The sequence below is a fragment of the Artemia franciscana genome, chromosome 1 (assembly GCF_032884065.1).
Source record: "Artemia franciscana chromosome 1, ASM3288406v1, whole genome shotgun sequence".
Taxonomy (NCBI): Eukaryota; Metazoa; Arthropoda; class Branchiopoda; order Anostraca; family Artemiidae; genus Artemia; species Artemia franciscana.
The window spans coordinates 12,308,689-12,332,077 of NC_088863.1; the positions used below are offsets into that span (position 1 = coordinate 12,308,689).

The window sequence follows — 23,389 nt, forward strand, 5'->3', positions numbered from 1 at the left end:
TGGGACCCAGCCCTTTTGCGCATTTTCTTAGACCCCCCCCCCCCTCCCTCAAGGTTTAGAGTATGTGTATGTAAATCAATAAAATGTCAACAGTATAAAGGCTATTTAATCCTTGAATATATCAACGGGGTCCTGGATGACACGGATCGTTATTTGTGCTTTACTGAAAACAAAATTGTTTTAAACGATTTCTCATTTATAGCGTAAGTAAATCCGAATTGCTGAGACTTCCCGGAATGAATACCAATGTACATTAAACGTCAATCCATTCCATATTCATTTGTTCTGTTCAGTAATCTTGGTTAATATGATGATTTTTTTATGTTATGAGAAATGAAAACCAATAGCTGGAAATAAATTGATTTCAGTAAAGTACGACTGACTGTCTATTCTGTAGAGATTGTCCAGAAATTATTTCCAGCTTGCATGAAATTCTACTAAAATATCTAAATTGTAAAACTCAATTTATTAAATTGAAAGAGATTTTCAAATATTTAACTCGAAAACTCCAAAATATATACAAATGAAGATTAAATGGTGTCTTCAGTTTCAATTTGTAAAATTCTTAAGCTCTTAATCCTTAATAATCTCTAAATCCTTAATCTTCGTCTTCGCTCTGACCTTCAACACTGTGTTCAATCGCAATTGCTTCCATCTAAAAAAATAAAATAATAATAATAATAATAAAAAAATCGGCCTACCAATCTACTATTTGGAAGAAATGTTCTCTAGGGTTTTGTGAGTATATGACTAATTTGTAAGATCACCCTACGAAAAGTGATTAGTTGCGTCTGGTATATGATGGAGACTTCCAAGAGAACTCGTCAAGCAGCGAGTTGCGACACATAGCTCTTGTAAGAGATCTTATCTTAAGGGTCTTAGAGATCTTAAGGTTTTATAGAGATCTTAGAAGGGTATAAGAGATCTTATCTTAAGGGACTTTTTTTGATAAAAAGTTAGTAACAGTACAATACAAATCAATTATTGAAGAGGCATTCAATAATTCAATTATTCAAGAAATTAATTCTAAGGCCAATATTTCATTTCACATTTAACACTATACAGCAGTTTAATACAAGGCCGTATCTAGGTGGGGTATTTGAACCCCCTGGAAATGTTTTTCTTACTCGTGAAAACGTAACAAAAATGAATTTAAACAAATATTTGTTGAGTTTTTATATTTTTTTGTAAATCACCCCCCCCCCCCCGAACAAATCCTGAATACAATCTTGGTTTTAAATATGTACTTTATCTTTTTTTTACTTTTTTAGTTCTTTTAGTTTTTACGTTTTTTATTTTTTTTTAGTTTTTTAGATGAATTTTTTTTTTAGTTTTTTACCTTTTTTTCTTTTTAGTTTTTATTGGTTTTTACCTTTTTTTAGTTTTTTATCTTTTTTATTTTTTTTTATTTTTATTTTTAATTTTATTAGTATTCTTTTTCTCTTCTATTTTTCATTTTTCCTTTTTTTTAGTTTTTTTTAGTTTTTAGTTTTTTAAGTTTTTTCCTTTTTTTTAGTTTCTTTAGTTTTTTTAGTTTTTCGACTTTTTTATTTTTTTATTAGTTTTTAGTTTTTTTTGCAGTTTTTACCTTTTTTTAGTTTTTTCAGTTTTTTTTTTTAGTTTTTAGTTTTTTACCTTTTTAAGCCTAACCAGGATTTGAACCTGGGACCTTCATTCTCCGTTCTGACACCCTCTCTCACCGAGTGACTACTCCAGCATGTTCATTTTGGTGTTTTAAATGGTATATTATTAACCAAATTAATGTGTTTTACAATATACTAAGCATCGTCATAACAAAAATGACGGCAACTAATTTCATGACGTCAGCCGAAACATGACGTCACCTGATCCACAGACCCACAGACAGACAGACAACTTATATATATATATATATATATATATATATATATATATATATATATATATATATATATATATATATATTTATTTTACATGGGGTCTAATACTTAACTTCAAGAATTTCTTGAAAATCTTGCTCAGAATTTCTTGCTCAGAGATTGGACTATGTCCTTGGATCAAGTTCAAAAATTTGTCCAGTGGAGTCAGTGTGGTTTTGAAAATGGGCAATAGATTTGAAACCGAAATAAAAATATGGTTGAAAAATCGTAATGATCCAAAAATTTTGTCACAAAATTAACCTGAAATCTAAAGGGAAGCAGAAAAGGGTTCAACTAAAGCGCAGCGAAGTAGGAAAATTTGAATGGAAGAATTTTAAAATGCTTTATATGAATTTTTGCTTTTTCGTTTCACTTAAGAATAGAGAGACAATATTAGGTGGACTTCGTCGGTCTTGACTCTAGGCCGTACCCAGAATTTTTTTTTTTTTTTGGGGGGGGGGGGGGGAGTACTTTTTTTTAGTTGTGGAGCAATACAAAAACTTCACAAAACACATCAAACATTTGTTTATATGCATTACGATTCGGATTAAAAACCTTGGGGTAGTTCAAACACCGAAAACCCCTCGCCCTGGATACGGCTTTGCTCGCCCCTAATAATTAAACTTTTATCAGCCACAAAAGGGCATTATTTGGCCACACCCTGTGCATATTGAGTATAGACACTACTGTCCATCTGTATTCTATCTAATTAAGAATATAATAAGAATATATTAAAAAAACAAATACACTAACCTTTTCGGCTATCACGGGAGCAGCAAGTTTCAAAAAGGCTCTTTCCTCCTTGTCCAGGTCCTAAACAAATAAAAAAAAATTAAGGGAATTATTTTTATTTTTTTTTATTAATAAAGACGTCTTCAGGGTAAACTAATCTACAAAATGTTAATTAGAAACAATCATTTATTAGGAAGAGGGTACATTTCTCTCTGGTATAGTTGTTTCATCAGTCAGACAGAATGACATTAGAAGAAAAAAAAATACAAAACAAAACACGAAAAAATTGTTCTTAGTATCATCTTGTTCGCATAAGACAAGAAGAAGAAGAAAAAAAACTAACAAAATTTTGTTTTAAAGTATTTGTTTTACATACTGTACCTTGTGAAACTGTGTCAACGTTGATAACTACAGGAGGGTGCTGAAACGAGCCGTAAACGAGAAACTCGATTTTCAAGGAGGCGACTTGAGATTGATCTTATTGAGATCACATTGATCCATAATTAATTAAACATATAATGAAAATGCAGATCTAATTCCCACAAAGGCTCCTAGCCCTTTGGGCCCAGCAAAATATATCAACTGCATTTCTGAGAACATGGAAATCATCCGAGGTGGTTAGAATTAATACAGGGATCAATCAGATATGAAGACATTTTTAAAGACGTTTCGGATGGAATTGTTGGGAAAAGGTGGGCTAAGCATAGGGCTTTGTTTCACACGTTTCTGAACAGCGATGGCTTTGCTAACCTGGCTACCAAAGAATAGCCACACGGCACACTGCCATACAAATTCCATAGGAGACAGCAAAGAAAAAGGTCTATCCAAGTTCTCGATGGAGAAAAGATAGAGAAAGAGAAAAAAAAGATAAAGAATATGGCATTGGACTTTACAGTCCCTACTGGCGGTGCTGATCTCCGTTTGGTTGACCCTTCAACCGGGAATTGCAATGAGGAGATGGGGGCCAACCATCCTGTACTTTCGCACACCCTTCCTGTTTACCTTCCCCAGATAACTCCGGGTACTCATTTAGAGCTGGGTCGACTCTGGCTGAGCTTACAGAGTCATGCCACTGACCACCCGTCCCAAACCAAATGATTGGGTACACTAGGATTCAAACCCTCGCCCTCTCGGACAAAGGATCCTAAATACTCCGCACCAATCCACTCGGCTAGGACAACTAGCCAAATTAACTCGGCTAGCACAATTTGAAAATTTTCACAATATATTTATAATTTTATATAAGGCATGTTGTTTCAACGATCAAGTGACAAGAAATGCAAGGTACTTGTGTTTACTAATTGCTGAAAACCTTTCCTACCTACATTACATCTATGCTATTGTGCATACTAGCCAAATTAAATTAATTAATTTATTTTCTCAGAAAGGAAGCTGATAGTTAATTTATCCCGGTCGTCACGAATATCCCAGCCAACAATATGATTATTCTTTCTCAATGGAGTTATTCTTTCTCAATGGAGAAAGAATAACATGCGAATGTTATATAAAGTCAAACGCTTTTAAAGTGTCTATTGGAGAGACACAAATTCTTTTTCAGCACCCGACGGTGGCCAAAATTACCAAAATTTATTATTGCATTGTGCAACCCCAAGCCTTCACGAAATGCGACTGTTTTCCCATAGCTTTCCCTGGAGGGTATTATATGGTAGCATTATCTGAAACGACAACATAATCTTATAAACCACGGTGGTCTCCCATAGCAAAAACAAATTTGAGAAAATAAAGATTGAGAATGGGGTTTTCTAAGGCCAATTGAGTCTTCATAAAAGGGCAACAGCCTCCCTTCTTCAGTGCTATCAGAGAAATTAGATGAAAACACAAAAAAAAGACTCCGGCTAATACCAACCAAACAACGGGGAAAGCCAACAGAAAAACAGGAACAATTAATTTTTTTTAATTTCTTAAATTAATTTAAATTAAACTAAATTAATTAATTTATTTTCTCAGAAAGGAAGCTGATAGTTAATTTATCCCGGTCGTCACGAATATCCCAGCCAACAATATAATTTTGTATACCACAGGGGCCTCCTACAACAAAAACAAATTTGAGGACATAAAGATTGAGAATAAGGTTTTCTAAGCCCAATGAAAATACTGGACGAAGAAAACGAATAACCTGGGAGGGCAACCGCCTCACTTGTTCATTGCTATCAGAGAAATTAGATGAAAAAAAAATCGACTTAAACCAAACAACGAAAAAAGCCAACAGAAAAAGAGCTAAGAGCTCATATGTCACTCGTGACGAGGTCGGAAGAATCAAGAGCCAAGAGCTCATACGGCATGAGCTCTAGCAAAATTCTAAGAATCAATATATTAATTTAAAAGGAAAATCAAAGGCTTAATGCCGGTCAGGATTTAAAATAAGAGCTCTGAGACACGAGATACTTTTAAATATCAAAATTCACTAAGATCCGATCACCCACTCGTAAGTTCAAAATACCTCTTTTTTCTAATTTTTCCTCTCCTTTCAGCCTCCAGATGGTCGAATCGGGGAAAACAACCTTATCAAGTCAATTTGTGCAGGTCCCTGACACGCCTATCAATTTTCATCATCCTAGCACGTCCAGAAGCACCGAACTCGCCAAAGCACTGGCCCCCCTAACTCCCCCAAAGATAGTGGATACAGTCCGGCTACGTCAATCAAGTTTCTACGACATTGGCTTATTCTACCCACTAGGTTTCATCCCGATCTCTCCACTCTAAGCGTTTTCCAAGATTTCCGGTTTCCCACTCCAACTCCCCTCAATGTCACCAGATCTGGTAGGGATTTAAAATAAGAGCTTTGAGACATGAGTTCCTTCTAAATATCAAATTTCATTAAGATCCGGTTATCCGTTCCTAAGTTAAAAAATACCTCAATTTTTCTAATTTTTCTGAATTAACACCCCCTTCAACTCCCCAAAAGAGAGCGGATTCAGTTCAATTATGTCAATCACGTATCTAGGACTTGTGCTTATTTCTCCCACCAAGATTCATCCTGATCTCTCCACTCTAAGCGTTTTCCAAGATTTTAGATCCCCCCAACTCCCCCCAGTGACACTGGATCCGGTCGTGATTTAAAATAAGAGATCTGAGTTACGAGGTCCTTCTAAATATGATACTTCATTAAGATCTGGTCGCTCCTTCGTAGGTTGAAAATGCCACATTTTTTCTAATTTTTCAGAATTACCCCTCCCCCAAACTTCCCCAAAGAGAGCGTATCCGTTCCGGTTTTGTCAATCACATATCTAGGACTTGTGCTTATTTTTACCACCAAGTTTAATCCCGATCCCTCCATTCTAAGCGCTTTCCAAGATTTTAGGTTTCCCCCTCCAACTCCCCCCAATGTCACCGGATCCAATCGGGATTTAAAATAAGAGCTCCGAGACACGATATCCTTCTAAATTTCAAATTTTGTTAAGATCCGATCACCCATTCGTAAGTTAAAAATACCTCATTTTTTTATAATTTTTCCGAATTAACCGAATTAAGTGCCATAAAAACAGGAATAAGTGATTTATATTTTGGTTTTCTGAAACAAAAAACTGATAGTTGATTTATCCCAGATATAAATCTTGTATCATTTTCTCACTCAAAAATGACACGTGCTCCCAAAACCCACAGACTCTGAAAGAGTTTTAGCACAAGAAGCACTGATTAAAATTAGACGGCATATGGCGTAGTTTTATCCGGGCAACTATTTATTAACTTTGCGAACAACAAATTCAGTCATTCATGCGCATAAAATGGGAGTTTTCTAATTCTGAAATTAACTTCAAAATTTTCCAATTTTGCAAATTTTGGTTTGATTTGTCATTTTAGTTCTTTTCCTGTTTTTTTTTTTCGTTGTTGTTGTTTTTAGATTTACAATTTTTCCAACTGTGGCTCTTATTTTTTTCTGTTGGCTTTCCGCGCTGTTTGGTTTTAATTAAGGTAGCCTATTCTTTTTTTTTGGGGGGGGGGGGCAATTTTAGTCCATATGTTCTTTTTTTTACATTTTCACCTAATTTTTTCTGGTAGCCCTGAAGAAGGGTGGTGACCTCCCTCCCAAAAAAATCCTTTTGTTCGTCCAGTGGTTTCGTTAGCCTTAAAAACCCCATTTCCGATCTTTATTTCTTCAAATATTTTTTTTTGTTGTGTCTGGATGATCAGCCAGGACAAAATCGGGGTTTATGGTCGAGTAAGAGTTACAAACATAAAAGAAAGACGTTGATTTAGATAGCACATATATAGTAGACGAAAGTGATGAGGGAAAATACATTGTATAATTTGCAGCGAGGAAAAGTTCAGATTCTTGTTGAAGTCACGACAAATGACAAACCAACTTTTGGCTACCTGAGTTTTAGGTAGAGTCGTCGAAATTATCTTGGAATGATGTGAATTTTTTGTCAGAAGCGTGGTTACAATAATTAGTATGTGTAGAGAAACAATTATTTGTGAGGAGGGAGGGGGGGGTACAAAAACTTCCAAAAACGCATACAATTTTGTTTATATTCATTTTGTTCTGTTTTTAAAAGCCAGACAAAAATCTCAGGGGAAGACGGGGGAGGGTTCCACCCCCCCCCCTCTGGATACGACCATATATTGGGGTACGATAATTTTTAAATCTATACAAATATTTAGGAGATCCGTCACTGAAAAAGTTATAGAAAATTCGATTGTTGTATTAAACTATCTTTACAATATATTAAAATTGGATATTAATCATGGATGACTTCTTAAGCAATTAGCACCACAAAAAAAAAAAAAAAAAAAAAAAAAAAAAAAAAAAAAAAAAAAAAAAAAAAAAAAAAAAAAAAATCATGAGTAAACCAACTATAAATTATGAATGAAGTGAAATAAAAATCAAATAAAAAAAATAAAGGAAAAGTTAATAAACGGACCAAAAAAAATAAAATAACAATATTATTATGATATTATTTAACTGTAAATTAGGAAAGACATGAAACAAAATAAATTAAATGGACAAAAAAAAAATATTATTATAATAGTATTTCTAAATATACATTATGAAGACGAAGAAACCCTAAAAACAAAGAAATATTATTATAAATTAAACTGCTTATTCTCATTAGATATGCATAAAAAAATAAGACTATAATTAAACACAAATGTATTTTTTTCAAATGAGTATTAGTAAACAATTCCTGAAACAAACTGGAAACGAATACTATAAATGAGTCATTACAACTAAAAAGACAAAATACAGAAAAAACTCACGCCAAAAAACTGTTTTATCCTTTTTTCGTAATCATGCTGTTCTTGACGATACATAGAGATAATTTCTTCCTGTTCCTTGGGTTCCAATCTCTTGAATTTTTTCCTAGCATTTTGCAGATCCCTTGTAATAGGATAAATTTCCATAAAAACGTCTAATGCTCCCCTGCAAATAGTGACATATTAGTACTATCATGTATATCATGTATGTATTCCTGAGGAAAGAAGATATATGGGCCAACCTAGGCATCAAACCTGTTCTTGCTTTTTAACAAGCAGTAGGGGCACTTGGGAAAATCTTTTGAATTTTATAGGTGACTGTGAAGAATTGGTGGAATTATGGAAATTATTTTTTAAAGAATTATAGAATTTTATATGAATAATGAAAAAGAAGGATTTTTGCAGAACTTTTAAAGCTGGAGAAATTCCTGAAACTAGGACAGCTCCTTTCCTGCATGTTGATATAAAGAAAAAAGGGACAAAAGGCCAAAGAAAATAAGACCAAACGAAAATACTGACAAAACAGTAATGTCGAAAAAAAAATGAAAATCTGAAAAAAAACGAATATTTCGAGGTGGGAGGGTGTCTTAAAGAATGATCTAACAAAAGTGAGAACTTCCTGGGAGAGTATAAACGGGGAGGCTTTGAAGATTGGAATTGAAAGGGAGCGTGTGTAGCTATGTTAACCTCAGGTGGCTTGGTGCACGGGGGAGTTGTTAGTAGTGGTAGTAAGACCAAATTTAATGAAAAATCTTTCTATGGAATACTACAATCGTTCCAGAGAAAGCGATAAAGGAGAGGAAGGAGAGAGAGAGAGAGAGAGAGAGAGAGAGAGAGAGAGAGAGAGAGAGAGAGAGAGAGAGAGAGAGAGAGAGAGAGAGAGAGAGAGAGAGAGAGAGAGAGAGAGAGAGAGAGAGAGAGAGAGAGAGAGAGAGAGAGGGAAAGTGATAAAGGAGAGGAAGGAGAGAGAGAGAGAGAGAGAGAGAGAGAGGGGGGAGGCGAGAAGTGGGGAGGAGATACAGGTGACAGAGAGGTGGCAGATTAAACTTACAAGGAGCTCCGTACAGGAAAGCCAGGAACAGCCTTTTTCAGAGCATCAATCAATTCATTGTACTCGAGCCTTTTCATTTCGCTAACGCTTAGGTAAGTCTTCTGACCTTTTTGCACTTTCTTCTTCAGATTATCGCGCGCATTCTTTGTAGACTTTACTGGCAGTGGCGATGGCGTTGTATTATCGCTATCAGCACTTTCATCTTTCTTTTTTGCCGGTTCTTTATTCAACTGTTCACTTCCATCCTCTTCACTTTCAGAAGAGGAGTCTTTATTACGCTGGAGTTTGACAGACTGAATATTTCGTTCCCCATTTCCTGGCTTACCTGTTGAAGATTTGACATCATCTGTTTCTTCATCCGTTTCATCACTAGAGTCAAGTTCAGGAGGAATTTTGCGAGCAAGGGAAACTGTTGACTTTGGGGTCGAAGTTGTCACTTTGAGATTTGGTTCTGCATCATTTTCATAAGCCTTAGCAGAAACCATCAGCTTTTTTGTTTGGCTTTTTTTCGTCCTCACTTCGTGTGAGTCTTCTGAGTCTATGCCCTTTAAATCTATCTGCTTCTTTTCTAGCATTTGTCGTTTTGTATGATTTACCGGTTTCATCGCGGGTTTGCTAGCAGGTTCTTCGTTTTCAGAGTCACTGTCCTCACTTTCAGTTTCCTTTCTTTTATGTGCTTTGCCGTTTATCTTTTCTTCCTCTGATTTTTTTTTCTTTGTAGCACTTTTTTCTTCTTCACTATCATTAGATTTGAGTTTTTCCTTTTTTAAGTCAGTCTCATTTACATCCTGAATCTTTTTGGCTTGTGTCACGGTTGATTTTGATTTTTTGGTTTTCGGCTCAATAAAGTCTGAATCTTCAGAATCAGAAGCTACAATTTCCTTCTTGGCTGCCTTTTCTTTCTAAAAACAAGCAAAAGATAAAAAAAAAAACAACACAATTACGATAAAAGGTAAATCTATAGAGAGGATACAAGAGATCCTGCTATAATTTTGAAAAAATAAAATTTTTTAGCTAGCCTTCCACTTGACCTACATGAGAGGGTAATTTCTTTTTAGACTAAATAAAAGAAATCACAGTTGTTATATTTATGGTAAGCTCAGACATGCTGAAAAAGAAGTTCAAACTCTCTAATGACAATTATGTGACCTAGGGAAATATTTCGTTACCTTCTTTACGATATAAAAGAAAAACTATTATATATGCTACTCTAAAAAAAAGAAAAAATTAGGACGAAAATGGGAGCATGGGGCATCCATGAAAGATCTTGTAACTGCTAAAAGAGTGATACTCATCTCGTGACCACCTAAAGCTTTCAGTTTTAATCTTAAACAAGTTCAATTTATCCAGGCAGTTGAAACGACTTTTTGTTTATTTTTATTTGTTATTCTTTTGGTAAATCTCATATCGAAGTTTGCCCTTCATACCAACGATTATAGTTCACATGAGTGATTCTCGTTTGCAATATGTCATGCCAAGATCAGGGTGAAAAATAAGATGAGAATTGGGGAAAAAAACTTTCTAGCAGAAAAGACATTTTTTAAATATCAATTTTAATTCATTAGACTGTAAGTAGGTTAGGTGTAAGCTAAGGTTCCAAGTCTAGTAAGAAACCTTAATAGATCCATGCTCAGGAATACACTAGATCCGTTCTCTACTAGAATCCAATGAGGGATGTTGCAACTCATCCAAGACAGTCTGGGATTCATTTTATCACCAGTTTACACGTTCCTCTAGAGCCCATCATGTAATATTTTTAAATATCCCTTCATAAGGAAAAATAAAGAAAGACTGGACTGGTGGGTTATCACCCTATGGTAGCACTAAAGAACGCAATAAAATGAATTAAAATTAAAAGCTAGTTTAAAAAGTGAAAAAATAGCGAAATATATATAATTTTTCCGTGAAGATTTTTAGTCAAACAATGGTTTACAGATCTTTCGTACTTTTCTTGATGTGTTTGGAACTACGAAAATAAACCCAGAAAAGAATGGTGGCAAAAAATAATTGACAACAACGTTTTTGACATTTTTTTGACAATAATGACGATTTTCAAAAAAATATTTATAAAATTTACAATTTTTCTTCTGCCCTCTCTTGTATCATGGAGCTGCATTCACAGTCGCCTTGCATTCGCTCGTTCCATTTAGACCTGACAAAGCAACTTCGAAAATTATTTTCTTTGAAGTCAATGTCAATTTAATGAATAAATAAAATTGTCAATTACATTGTCGAATTGTTAAAATTGTTAGAATGTCAATTTAATGAAAATAGCAGACACCATTTTGATCATACGGCTGTGCCTAAATACATAGAAAAGAAAAAAAAAGAAGAAAAATGTGCATATTATGGAATAAAATAGATATTAATATTATAAGTTATTGAAACTGCACTGTTTAAAGACTTACGAATTTGGTCCACAGTTCTCAGACGACAAATTTTGTTTTCTTCTTTCTTAAAATTCTTGTTTTTTCTATTTTTTTGGATTGGATGGGAGTGTTTTTGTGAGGAAATTTTATCGCTTTTTTACTTGCACGTATAGTTTTAATGTTGGAGACCGGGTAATTCAAGCTTCTTTTATGCTTTTTTTACGCGATATCGAGTGTTTATCAGGCCTTAACACGATATTAATCAAAAAATTTCAACTGAAGGACAAATCCTTATTGCGGTTAAATTGTTATAGTTAACAACGTGTTAAGACCCTTACAGGCAACACCCATGATTCTTTTGATCTAGATAGGTCAGAACTTTGAGAAAATTCGTTAAGAGCCTTAATTTTAGAAGAAGAAATGTGAGTGATTATGTGAGTGACGTCATTTTTATATAAATCAGTCTTACATTGACATCGTCACAATTGTCACGCTTATTTGAAAAAAAAATAAAGACTTTCCTGTATGGAAAATTTTACATTAAAATGCTTAAAGAGCAAAACACTGGTAACTGCACAAATATTTGTATATATGTTGACAAGGTATTACAACAATTCAAAAATTCTAAAAAAGAAAATCAACATTTTGAAGCTTAGTTGACGCGGAGTGCCACGTCATACAATAAACGTCATACAATAAAAAAAAATCGAAGTTAATATAATACGCGTAGACGTATTTATGTCTACATTTGTCAGCATACGTCAGCTCAGAATCGCTAAATTTATCATGTAAACTGCAAAATATTCATAGCGCCTGAGCAATAATTTTAATGTTTTAATTTTTAAATTAGCTTGATTTTGTGTTAGATAAAAGTGACTATCTACATGGAACATAAGAAGTAAACACAACCAGCGTTCACCAGAAGCGAAAATTTGCAATTATTACAAATGATGATTCTTTGGAACCACCACGGCCCGAATATATTAAATTTACAATTGGTGAAATGGCATATCCTGGACGACCAATACGGGCCGCTAAAGCAAATTGTCTGAAGTAACCAAAATCCAAAATGAAGAAGAAAGATAAATGCGGTTAGGAGATATGTAACAGTGAGTATCAAAACGTATCAAAAATGAAAATGAAGAGCAAAGACACGGGCGGTTACAAGATACGCAAAAATGAGAATAAGAGAATAATTGAACCTCGGAAATTGCCAAGATTCAAAATAACCCCACCTTCTTGGATTTATTTACTGATAGAACTTCTTTGTATGTCATACTGAGTTGTTTTGAAACAATATCGTATGTCTCTCTTTTGAGGAAATGGATATAAGAAGCCTTTTTGGTTCAAATGTTGAAATAATTTCTAAGTTAGGTACAGGTCTTGTTGGTAGTCAATTGTATGGATCCCTGAGGAGTTTAGTGCTTCTGAAGAATGGAACAACACATTCTCTAACCATCGTTGCTTATGATGATACACTTCTTGATCCAGCTCCCTTTTTAGAACGAGTCTTTCCTGTTGCTACACGCCTTGTTTGTGAAATTAGAGCAAACGAAGAAGATAAACTTGAATTAGCTGTTGTGCAAAATGATTTCCAGTATACAAATATGTGCCGCAGTCTGGTGATGGAACAAACCAATTTGCTGGAAAATTATTTCAAGCTATTGAAGAAAATGCCAACTTATCTCTGACTGCTGAGGATTTCAATTGGGCAGTCACTCTTAAACCTAAAATAGCGATGGACGTATCAGTTTTTGTTACTTCCACGACATTGAAAAATGTATGTGTTGAGGAAACTATTGACGCACTCGAAGAGGCAGTTGACGCGCTATCAATCCAAGGAGATGTGATGGAAACCACTTCTTATCCCACGGTAGCTTCTGAGCCGAGAGAGACATTAGTCACTCAACAAATGTCTCTGAGAAAGAAAGATTTTACAAACACAATACGGCTCAAACTATTTGTTGGAACATATAATGTTAACGGGAAATCACCCACAACCTCACTATCTGATTGGCTTTCTTGCGACGATGAGCCTCCAGATATGTATGCCATTGGCTTTCAGGAGCTGTATTTGAGCAAAGAGGCCTATGTATTCATGGATACTCCAAAAGAGGAAGAGTGGTTGAGGACAGTCTTAAGAGGAATTCATCCCAAGGCCAAATATAGGAAAGTTAAATTAATTCGTCTCGTTGGGATCATGCTTATAGTTCTAGTCCAAGAACGGTTTGCTGCTTACATTCGAGGAGTTTCAGTAGAGACAGTTGGAACAGGTTTTCTGGGGAAAATGGGTAACAAAGGTGGTGTAGGAGTGCGTTTTGAGCTACATAGCACATCGGTGTGCATAGTTAACTGCCATTTAGCTGCCCAAATCAAGAAATGTGAACGTAGAAATCAAGATTATCATGATATTTGTACGCGAATGTCGTTTCCGCCAGCTAAGACCATCAAAGATCATGATCTAGTTTTTTGGTTTGGAGACTTAAACTACCGGCTAACGGGCATCGAAGGGCTGGCAGCAAAGAATTTACTAGACACTGCCAACTATAAAGACCTGATCATGTTCGACCAACTGCGGGAACAACAACGCATAAAACGAGCGTTCTATGGTTATCAAGAGGGCATTCTCAATTTCCAGCCAACCTACAAGTATGATACTGGAACCGATAACTGGGATTCAAGTGAGAAAAATCGGGCACCTGCCTGGACCGACCGAATTCTGTGGAAAGCAGATGATGTTGACCAAATAGTCTACAGGAGTCATCCTTCTCTCAGAATAAGTGATCATAAGCCAGTTAGCAGCCTCTTTGAAATTCCGATTGCAGCTATAGACATTGTAAAATATAAGAAAATTTATGAAGAAGTTATGAAACATTTGGACCGACTTGAAAATGATTATTTGCCTCAGATAGCAGTTTCTAGAACAGAAATCGATTTTGGAACAGTGCGTTTCCTCGAAAATAAATCGAACTTTTTAACGATCTCAAACACCGGACAGGTTCCTCTACAGTACAAATTTATCAACAAGCTGAGAGAGGAAAACTATAGCAAGCCTTGGCTAATTATTGAGCCGCATACGGGATTTCTCATGCCAGGAGATTATACAGAAATTCAACTTGAGATTTATGTGGATAAAAGGACGGCTGGTAAATTATCAACAGGCCAAGATACACTCCAGGATATCCTGGTTCTACATCTTGAAGGTGGCAAAGATCTATTCATCAGTGTAATCGGATCTTACGAGCCTAGCTGTTTCGGCTCCTCCATTGGTGCCCTAGTTCGACTTCCACAACCAATCCGGGATTACTCCGCTGAAGAGGTTCTAATTCTGGAAAAACGCCACTACCATGGTGAAGTCGATGATTGGCACGAAAACAACCGTAAAAGTATTTTGGCCGTACCAAAAGAAATGTGGTTCCTTTTAGACGAACTTACAAAACAGGGAACGGAAAAAGAGAACTTGTTTGAACTTCCTGGCCTTGGTGCAGAGATTAGTGTGATTCGGGATATACTGGATACTTCAATGCCTGACAATTTACCGGGATCGATTCATTCAGTTGGTGAAGCTTTATTAGTCTTCTTGGACGCCTTGCCAGAACCAGTCATTCCAGTTAGAATGTACGCCGAAGCAATGGAGGCTAGTTCTACATACTTAGACGTCAAAAAAGTTGTAGCTAGACTACCAGGCTTGCATCGAAGGGTGTTTCATCACCTTGTAGCCTTTTTAAGGGAGTTGCTTGTTCATTCCTTGAAGAATAAGTTGGAAGCTCGATCTCTTGCCGCAATATTTGGTAGTGTTTTACTTCGAGATGGGCTACATCATCATAAAATAACGACGGCAGCTTACTATCAATCAGAAGAGAAGAAGAAAGCGGATTTCCTGCTCCACTTTCTTACTGCCCCACATTGGGACTGGATTGAGTAAGTTATTAAAAGTAGCTTCACTATTTAAATTTAAGAGTGGTTCTTACCACAGACAAAACGTATGTAATACAGACGTCCAACTTATAAATTTTCTGATACCAATCAATTAGGTGCTTGTGCTCGCCTATCCACAGTTTTCTCAAGCTTCTAGCATGCATGAACGTCATCATGCATAGGCTAAAGGAGCCCAGATACCCGACTCCTTCTTTTAACATTGTAAAATGGGGCACATATACATTTGTATCATATACTTTTTGCCCGTGGCTCTTTTACCCATGGTTTGCGCAGTTCCATGTTTTCGTTCTTTTTTTTGTTGTGTTTTGGCGGAAAATGGCTCTTGCCTAAAGTAGCCAAAATGCAGCTGTTTGGATTTGGCCTGCCAGTTGCATGCGTTAAAAGACAATAGGCAAAAACAAAACATTGAATTAGGTATTAAGTTAAATAAAGTCTAATAAATACCCTATTAGATAGGTCATATTTTCATGGGTGCAAACGTTGAGATACTCGGGTGACAGAATTAGCTTCAAAACACTGTTGAAGGAGGTTCAAAAATGAATAGGATGGGTACAAACGTTGAGAGACTTAGGGTACAGAATTACACTGTTGAAGGAGGTTCAAAAATGAACAGGGAAATAAAGGGATTTTCAATGAGATTGCTTGCTTTATTGGGGGTGTTTCCCATTTTTTCAAAAATCAGGCAAGTTTTCTCAGATTTTTGGTTTTGGGTGGGTAACAATAAACTGAAAGAATTGTATATATTTAGAATCAGTATAAAAAGGCCAATAATGTCGGTGTAGCAATTGTCATGAGAATTCCATTTTCAGTTTTGATGAATATTGGACCAAGTCACCTTTTACTTCCTTTTTTTTTTAACCTGTTCATATATCCCTCCTAAAGATCTTTGAATAGTTTAATCGAATCTGTAAAAAAAATTCCTTTTAAGTGTACTCTGACTTCGTTAAACTGAATATGACAAGCCCCGGCACTCTTCTTAAAAACAAAACTTTGCTCCTATTTATTTATGAATTTCAGCGTTAGATAAAGATCATAAACCAAATCGATTCGTCTAAACTTCAGCATTTGATCATCTTTTCGGATGTGTTTTTCAGGAATTCAGTTAAAAATACTTCAACCCAGCCGGTGAATCCTCATGACACATGAACGAGTGAAATCACATAAGGATTCGTTTTATGCCAAAAATCTGGTGTACAAATTAGCTCTGTGGCAGTAAGAACCTTAGTTATTGTTACCTGTAGGTTCAACTCTTTGGAGGAGGGGAGACACGGGAAATTGCTTTTTAGGACTCAATCCTTTGGCTTTTTTCCAGGGAATGGCCTTTGGATCAATCACGTGGGAGGAGTTCCCCTGTGTTTAGGTACCCTTAGCTCTCCCTAAGGTTGCCGTTAGGTCTCATCTTGTAGTTGTTGCTCGAAGTAGGTCAGCTTTTAGAACGATTATGAGCTATTACCGTTACCTGGTATAAATTTTTACGACGATTCTAATATTAGGGACCAGATTCAGTTTGATTTTACGTATTGGTACACAAGAATCATATGGCAATACAAGTTAGTAATTGAAAGTGTTTGATAATGCGTATCCATTGCATGTCGATACACAGTAATTCAAGTTGAGTACTGCCTGAATTTAGAATTTGTCATCTATGCTTGGTACGATACTACTATATGCAGAGCGTGTCAAAAATGAAAATGAAGAGCAAAGACACGGGCTGTTAGAAGATATGTGAAAACGGGAATCTAGGCTAAACAAAATTGAAAATGAGGAGCAGAACCTACGCGACTAGAAGACAAGCGACACCAAGAATCTGAGCGAGTCAAAAATAAAAATAAAGAGCAAAGACGCAGGCGGTTAAAAGAGATGTGAAAACGAGAATTAGGGCATTTCAGGTCACAAGAACGATTTAAATAGGTCAGGACTTTAAGCAGAAAATTTGCATTTTTCCCAAGGTGGTTTTAAATAATCTGTGGTGACGTCATGAGATCAAGAAGAGGTGTCGTAATGTCATCAAGAAACGGCTCAAATTGTCTGGAGTTAGACGACAAGCGATAATGAGAATCCATCTATAGGCTGTACTCGGCACGCCTGCCGCCCTGAGTTAAGTCTTTCAAAGGATCGATCCATAATCCATACTAGCAACTTTATCTAGTTAAGTAAAGCTATCCACGCAGTCAATTATGACGTTATATAATAACACCTCTTCATACCCCATTTAATCTTAGCTGAAACGACTAATGTCTTTTTATGATTAATTTCGAAACTCTTTTAACATCGAAACTCAATTAATCAGCAAGTCTAGAAGAAGAGACTTTGAATTTTAGTCCCATATTTCATATCAATAATGTACGTCTAGCATAATGTTTCTACACTTTCTTAAATTTAAAATATCAACCACGAAAATACCAATTTTACTTAAAAAAAAAGATCCATTAGGTTTTTTTAACTTCTTGATTTCTTTAAGGGAATGATGGTTGAAACTGGGGTATGTAAAATTAAAACGTGCTTCTACATTTTCAATACAACCAAAAAGATGCCACTTGATTCAACTTATATTAATTGATTTATGAAAAAAAGTTACCTGTTTCGTCTTCTTTTTCTCAGGCATTTTCTTTGCGTCCGTTTCAGCTGCAGCTTCGGGATGCCTTGCTCTAGAAGACGGATAACATGTTTAATCGACTATTCTATTGAAGAACAACAACAAATTGACTAAGACCAGAAACGTAAAGAAAATATAGAGTCGGGGGGGGGGGGGGGGTAAAAATCTTGTTTGTTTTTTTTGCAAAATTTTCCTTTTAAATGAGGAGTCAAAAATTTATACTGGCAGTACAGCGGGTGCAATTTTTGGCCACAGTTTCTGCAGCAATATTGGACACAAAATTTTGTTCTTTGTAAAAAAGGACTAAAACCGTTTTCTTGATAAAATTTGGTTTATACCCTAAAGAAAGCAGTTGAGTTAGGTGAATTGAACTTCCAGGGATCAGCTAAAATCCTAAACATATCTGAAAATTCCTGTACATATGTGTACAGACCTGAACATATACAGTACTCGACTACTCAACAAAAGCAGTTGTTGCCTTAGAAGGACATAGCACACATGCCCATTGGATTCAAATATCTCTAATTACTTTGTGAGTCTTAAGATGAGTCCTGTGTTCCAGTAACATATTGATCTTGAAATACCTTCAACCACAAATGCCTCCATTATATCCTAGGCATCCGCCTCTCAGATAGAATCTCGAACGACGAATTCAGGAGAAGATGTGGAGATCACCCACTTGTCTCTGATATTATTGCAGACACTGAGATAGTTTGGGCACATAATGCACAGACCAGATGACAAAACAAGCAAAAGATGCCTAAAATGTCTACCACCGCCAATATGGAAGAAGAGAACAGGAAGCCAAAAGATGACGTAGCTCGCAGCAGTGAAGCTTGATCAGCAGCCAATCGGAGGGTTCAGAAAATACGGCCATCGTTGGGATCGTCAGTGGCAGGAAATAATAGAGGCTGCCACCTTAGAGCGAAACCTCTGAAAGAAGACATGTCGTCATATGCTGGGAGCCACGATGAGCCTGGATACAATGAAAAGAGGAAAGGAAAACAGGTATTTGCTCTTATTTACACAACGACCTAACATGAAACAGCCTTTGTTTTGTGTTGGTTTGCTTATTTTTTACTCTTCCTTTTTTTAAGGTTTATATATCTTTTTTGTTTTATTAATTTTTACTTGTTTAATATTTTAAACATGTTATGATCAATTTCAGTTTAAATAATGACTAATGAATGGATTTTCATTTTAATCTCAATTTTATTCAATTAATTATTTTTATTCAATTTATTTCAAAAGAAATTATTCATTTTAATTTTATTCAATTTCAATTTCGGCAATATTTTGCCAGTCTTTTCATTGCTCTTTATACTTTTTTGTTTCGTCTGTTTTTATTTACTGACCCCGAAATTCAAAACTTAGTCTTATGGGGACTTGTGACAGCCATTATTGAAATAAATATTTTATTGATCTTAAAACAAAAATCAATAAAAGCATTTAATAGGGGAACAGCTGATAATTTGAGAGATCAATCTCAGATAAGATATTTATTTCAAAATTTCTATCACCAGCCCCGTAGGGCCGAATTCAAATTTCAGAAAAAAAAAAAAAAAAAAAAAAAGATGAATAGGTAAGTACACATGAATAGGTTAGTACACAGTTCATAGGTAAGTAAATACAAATGGATATACAGGTAAGTACAAAAACTAAGTACCCATAAAAAAATTGATGAATATGTCAGTACACATGAGAATTGTGCTCAAATGATAGGATAGGATAAGGATTTATCCTTTTTAAGGGTTTGAATCTTACTACTATGTCTCTTGTGTTGTTGATTACGAAATTATTTGTGCCACATTCTAATGTTAGCCCGTCGGTAAGACACACCTCGCATTATTTGAACTTAAAAAGCTTCCCTAAAGAATATTTTATATATCTAAGTCTTTTTTGCGAAGAAGGGGGGAGGGGGGAGAGCAGGTTTCGTTTACTTATATTGTGTTTGTGACAGGGGGGGGGGAGTCGGAACTGTCCAATAATTTGAAGAAAATAACTATTATATAGCCCATGCCCCTTGACTATCCAGATATGGACCCCTCTTGGTTAAAAAGGATCCTTAAGGGATAGAGATCCTCCAGAGCCATTGCTGGCGCATAGGGCGTCAAATCGAGGTTTTAGTTGCTGTGTGTTTTTACAGGAACAAGTAGCAAGCTTGTCCCTTGCCCAACCTTGCTGCGGCGGGGATTGCCGACCCTGCCCTGGGCCCCGCATTGCCAAGCAGAGCATCAATCTACTGTATTACAACAGATTAGTACTCAAATGAAGCTTACCTAAAATCTGCCAGCTCTTGTTCATACTTCTTCATGCTTTCGGCATAGATTTCTTCATAGTGTTTCTTTTCTTCTGGAGACAAAGAATTTTGATATTTCTTTCCAACTCTTTGTTGAGCCTCTTTCTGTCAAAACGAATAACATATAATAACATACATAAAACAAAATATGCATGGATACATGCTACTATATGTATACATTCAAGGATCCCATGATATTAATCACAACGAAGCCACACCTCCCTCAGAGAAATCCCTACTTAAAATGCCCTTGTTTGGCATTTTGAAACCCCATCCAGAAAGCAAAAATATCTAATTCCATCCCTTTCAAAAGAAAAATTAGGGAATCCTAAGGTAACACTCACTTGAGCATCTAAAGGCGATTTATTTTTATGTTAAGATAACAACACTAGAAGATTTCAATATTCCTTCAAGCAATACAATTGGGTAAAAGGAACAAATAAGGGAAGAAAAAGCGGAAAAGATTAATTAAATTATACAGAAAACTAGTCAATTAAATGCATTAATGTTTACATTCTCATTTTTGACTTAAAAAAATATCGAGACCTATCATGCCGCTTCCCAAAGTTTTGTAGTTTCTCTATAATATTTTTTTGAATTGATGGACACTAATGCAGCCAAAAAAAAAAAAGATCACACTAAAAATTCAAAACTAAAATACCAAAATTCTGAACGTCGTTACCTGTAAGTTCTCCAGGAGCGTAATTTGCTATGAGGCAGGAAGCATCTGCCCCCTCAAGGCCCCAGTTTTCCCCACCCATTGTCAAACCACAATCTTGTCGAAACTAGGATAAGCCTGCATAATTCAAGCATTGTGAGAAACAGGTCAGTTTTCTCTAATATATCTTTGCCTTTATGGTAGTATATGACTCATTTTTCATTTTTTTTTTATCGTCATTTTCACTTGATTTGGGAAAACTGGCTCCAAATCCCCCTCCTCAGGATTTTGACGGAATTATGCTACCAAAGTCCTCCAAGTAGAAAAAAACTTTCCATGAAAAGGTCTTAAATTGTCCAAAACTTTCAGAACATTCAACATACTCTGGAGGATGGTTTCATCAGTTACAAACCCAAGAAAGAAAACTTTTCTAGCCGATTCTTCTCTTCACTTTTGGCAAACATACAGCGAGTGAATCATATGTAGTCTAAACTATACTACAGGTCTAAACTACAGGGTCATCATCGATTGAGCAGTTGATAAATGAAAATCGATGGTTGCAGACTAGCTTAAACACCTTCTTCTGATTAATATATCTTCTTATTCTGTTTCAGTAAACGAGGGCTTTTCTGTCAAGAATATTCGAATTGGTTGCTTCTTATTTATCTTAAATCTGAACATATTTCTTTCAGTAAATCTTTTGAATCTAGTCGTTGAAATATAAGAGAATAAACATTGAGTTCTGAGCTCTGTGTACAGGTATAGTCAGATAGACTCTTAGCTGATAGTGAGATTTTGTAGTATTTGCAGCACTTGAATAGTTCATATTGCAGGATATACTGTGCAGACGTCAACATATTACATTCAAATAGGCAATGGTCAATTATTTTAGTTTTAAAATTACAATACCTGCAAAGAGGGAACTGAGCCACTTGAATTAGGGAACTGATATGAAAATACCTATAAATTTAGCCCATTTGAGCCAGATCAAATTCTATGATAAATTTTAGAAAGGTGCTTATTAGGGAAAGGGGATAAAATTAGATTATTTTTATTTATCAACACCTCTGATAATCTCCAACGGTATATGTCTCTAATGGGGATTGATCTCTCATTTGGCTGGTCAATATTTAAAGCATTTTTTTGCAATTTCATCTGCCTGATGGTTACCAGTTATATCTGAGTGGCTTGGAACATACTGAAGGTAAGTTCTTATGCCTCTTGAAGCAAGAATATCAATAATGCTAAGACAACGAAATGTGTCTATATCAGTGTTGGGAAATACTTAAGTAAAAGTACTTAAGTAATTACTTACGTAAAAATTCTGAGTGCTTGTACTCTACTTAAGTAGAAAATTCCTAAAGTACTTAATACTTATACTTAAGTAAAAAATTGAAGTACTTAGGGTATTTAAGTACTGAAGTACTTTCTTCTTGGTACAGAAAAATTATACCAGCATAATGCAGGGCTGATGCGACGAATTGAACTGCCTATATGTTGGTGGATGAGTGGATTTTAGTCTTTGAGAACAGCGGCTCCCACCCAGGTGCAAAATTTCAAAAAAGGACGCTATCATGGTGGAACTACCATATATATTGAACGGAAAGTTTTTTGTGATAAAGGGAAAATTCAGAAGGGTGGTGCAGTATCTATAGTGATCCCCTCATATAAGGTTTGTACGCTTATTCCCCTTGCAATTTCAGTCAACTTACTGTTCAACTAACATTAAATTAACTTTTTTATTAGTACAAAAGCATAAGTTTATAAATCGAATCAATTGCCTTGCCTGACACTCAATGCAGAATGGCCTCATTCTGATTTTAGATGATTGTTTGCCTCTCATTCTCCTCACTGTTGTTGGTTTTTGAATTAAAACAGAATAGTTGTGGGCATTAAGTCATGGCTAATTGTAGAAAAGGCCAAGACACATAGTCGAACTATGTTGTCACTAGAATGAGAAGCAAACCTGGCATTAATCCCCCTCTCCCTCATTAGGATTGTATAAAAATGTTGTTAGTTCATTTGTTAATAGATGTGCCTATCTATTATCCGTCCATGAGTCATTGCTAGGGCAGTAGAACCAGGGTAGATAGTCAAAAATCTAAGATAGTGATAGAACCTATATTTTTCCAAGTGTTTGGTTAACCAAAGACTTGGAAAACTTAGTCTCTGGAGATGAATACTTTGATCTTAATGATAAAGAAACAACTCATGATAATTCTGGCAACCGTGGACGTAAAACCAATTCTGTGAAGGTGGAGGTTTTATCATATTTGAATGAGAGGCGAAAGGAACTATATGTGCTCAAAGTGTACCGAAGGGTGATGAAAGTTTTCAGGAAGTACAACTGTGTCATTCCTTTGTCTGCATCTGTAGAACGAATTGTTTCGGTAGGTGGTGGAATTTTTACTCCAAAAAGAAACATGCTCGGAGATGGTATGTTTGAAAAGCTTCTGCTGTTGAAAGGAGTAACTAAGAAATTAAGTTAAGTTATGATGAAGCTGTAATGAATGAACCTTGTAAATTCTTTTCTTTTTATATCTTAACTGAAGTAAAATTCGATTTTTCACGAAACCAATTAATTTTTTTCATGAAAACTATCGTTTTTTTCTGAAAAGCGGTCGATTTCT

General features: G+C 35.5%; 2 protein-coding genes across 2 annotated transcripts; one reads left to right on the forward strand and one right to left on the reverse strand.

The window, feature by feature from the left end:
• Positions 1-447: 447 nt before the first annotated feature.
• LOC136025738 (uncharacterized) lies at positions 448-20,225 on the reverse strand. Its single transcript, XM_065701726.1, has 6 exons — positions 20,082-20,225; positions 17,785-17,854; positions 8,899-9,800; positions 7,851-8,013; positions 2,652-2,711; positions 448-655 (listed from the first exon to the last, which is right to left on the reverse strand). The coding sequence occupies exons 1-6, from the start codon at positions 20,114-20,116 to the stop codon at positions 599-601; spliced, it is 1,287 nt and encodes a 428-aa protein (XP_065557798.1). The 5' UTR covers positions 20,117-20,225; the 3' UTR covers positions 448-598.
• On the forward strand, positions 12,590-15,963 carry LOC136041793 (type II inositol 1,4,5-trisphosphate 5-phosphatase-like). Its single transcript, XM_065726590.1, has 2 exons — positions 12,590-12,844; positions 12,886-15,963. Exons 1-2 carry the CDS (start codon positions 12,590-12,592, stop codon positions 15,190-15,192), a joined length of 2,562 nt encoding a protein of 853 aa, XP_065582662.1. The 3' UTR covers positions 15,193-15,963.
• Positions 20,226-23,389: the final 3,164 nt, after the last annotated feature.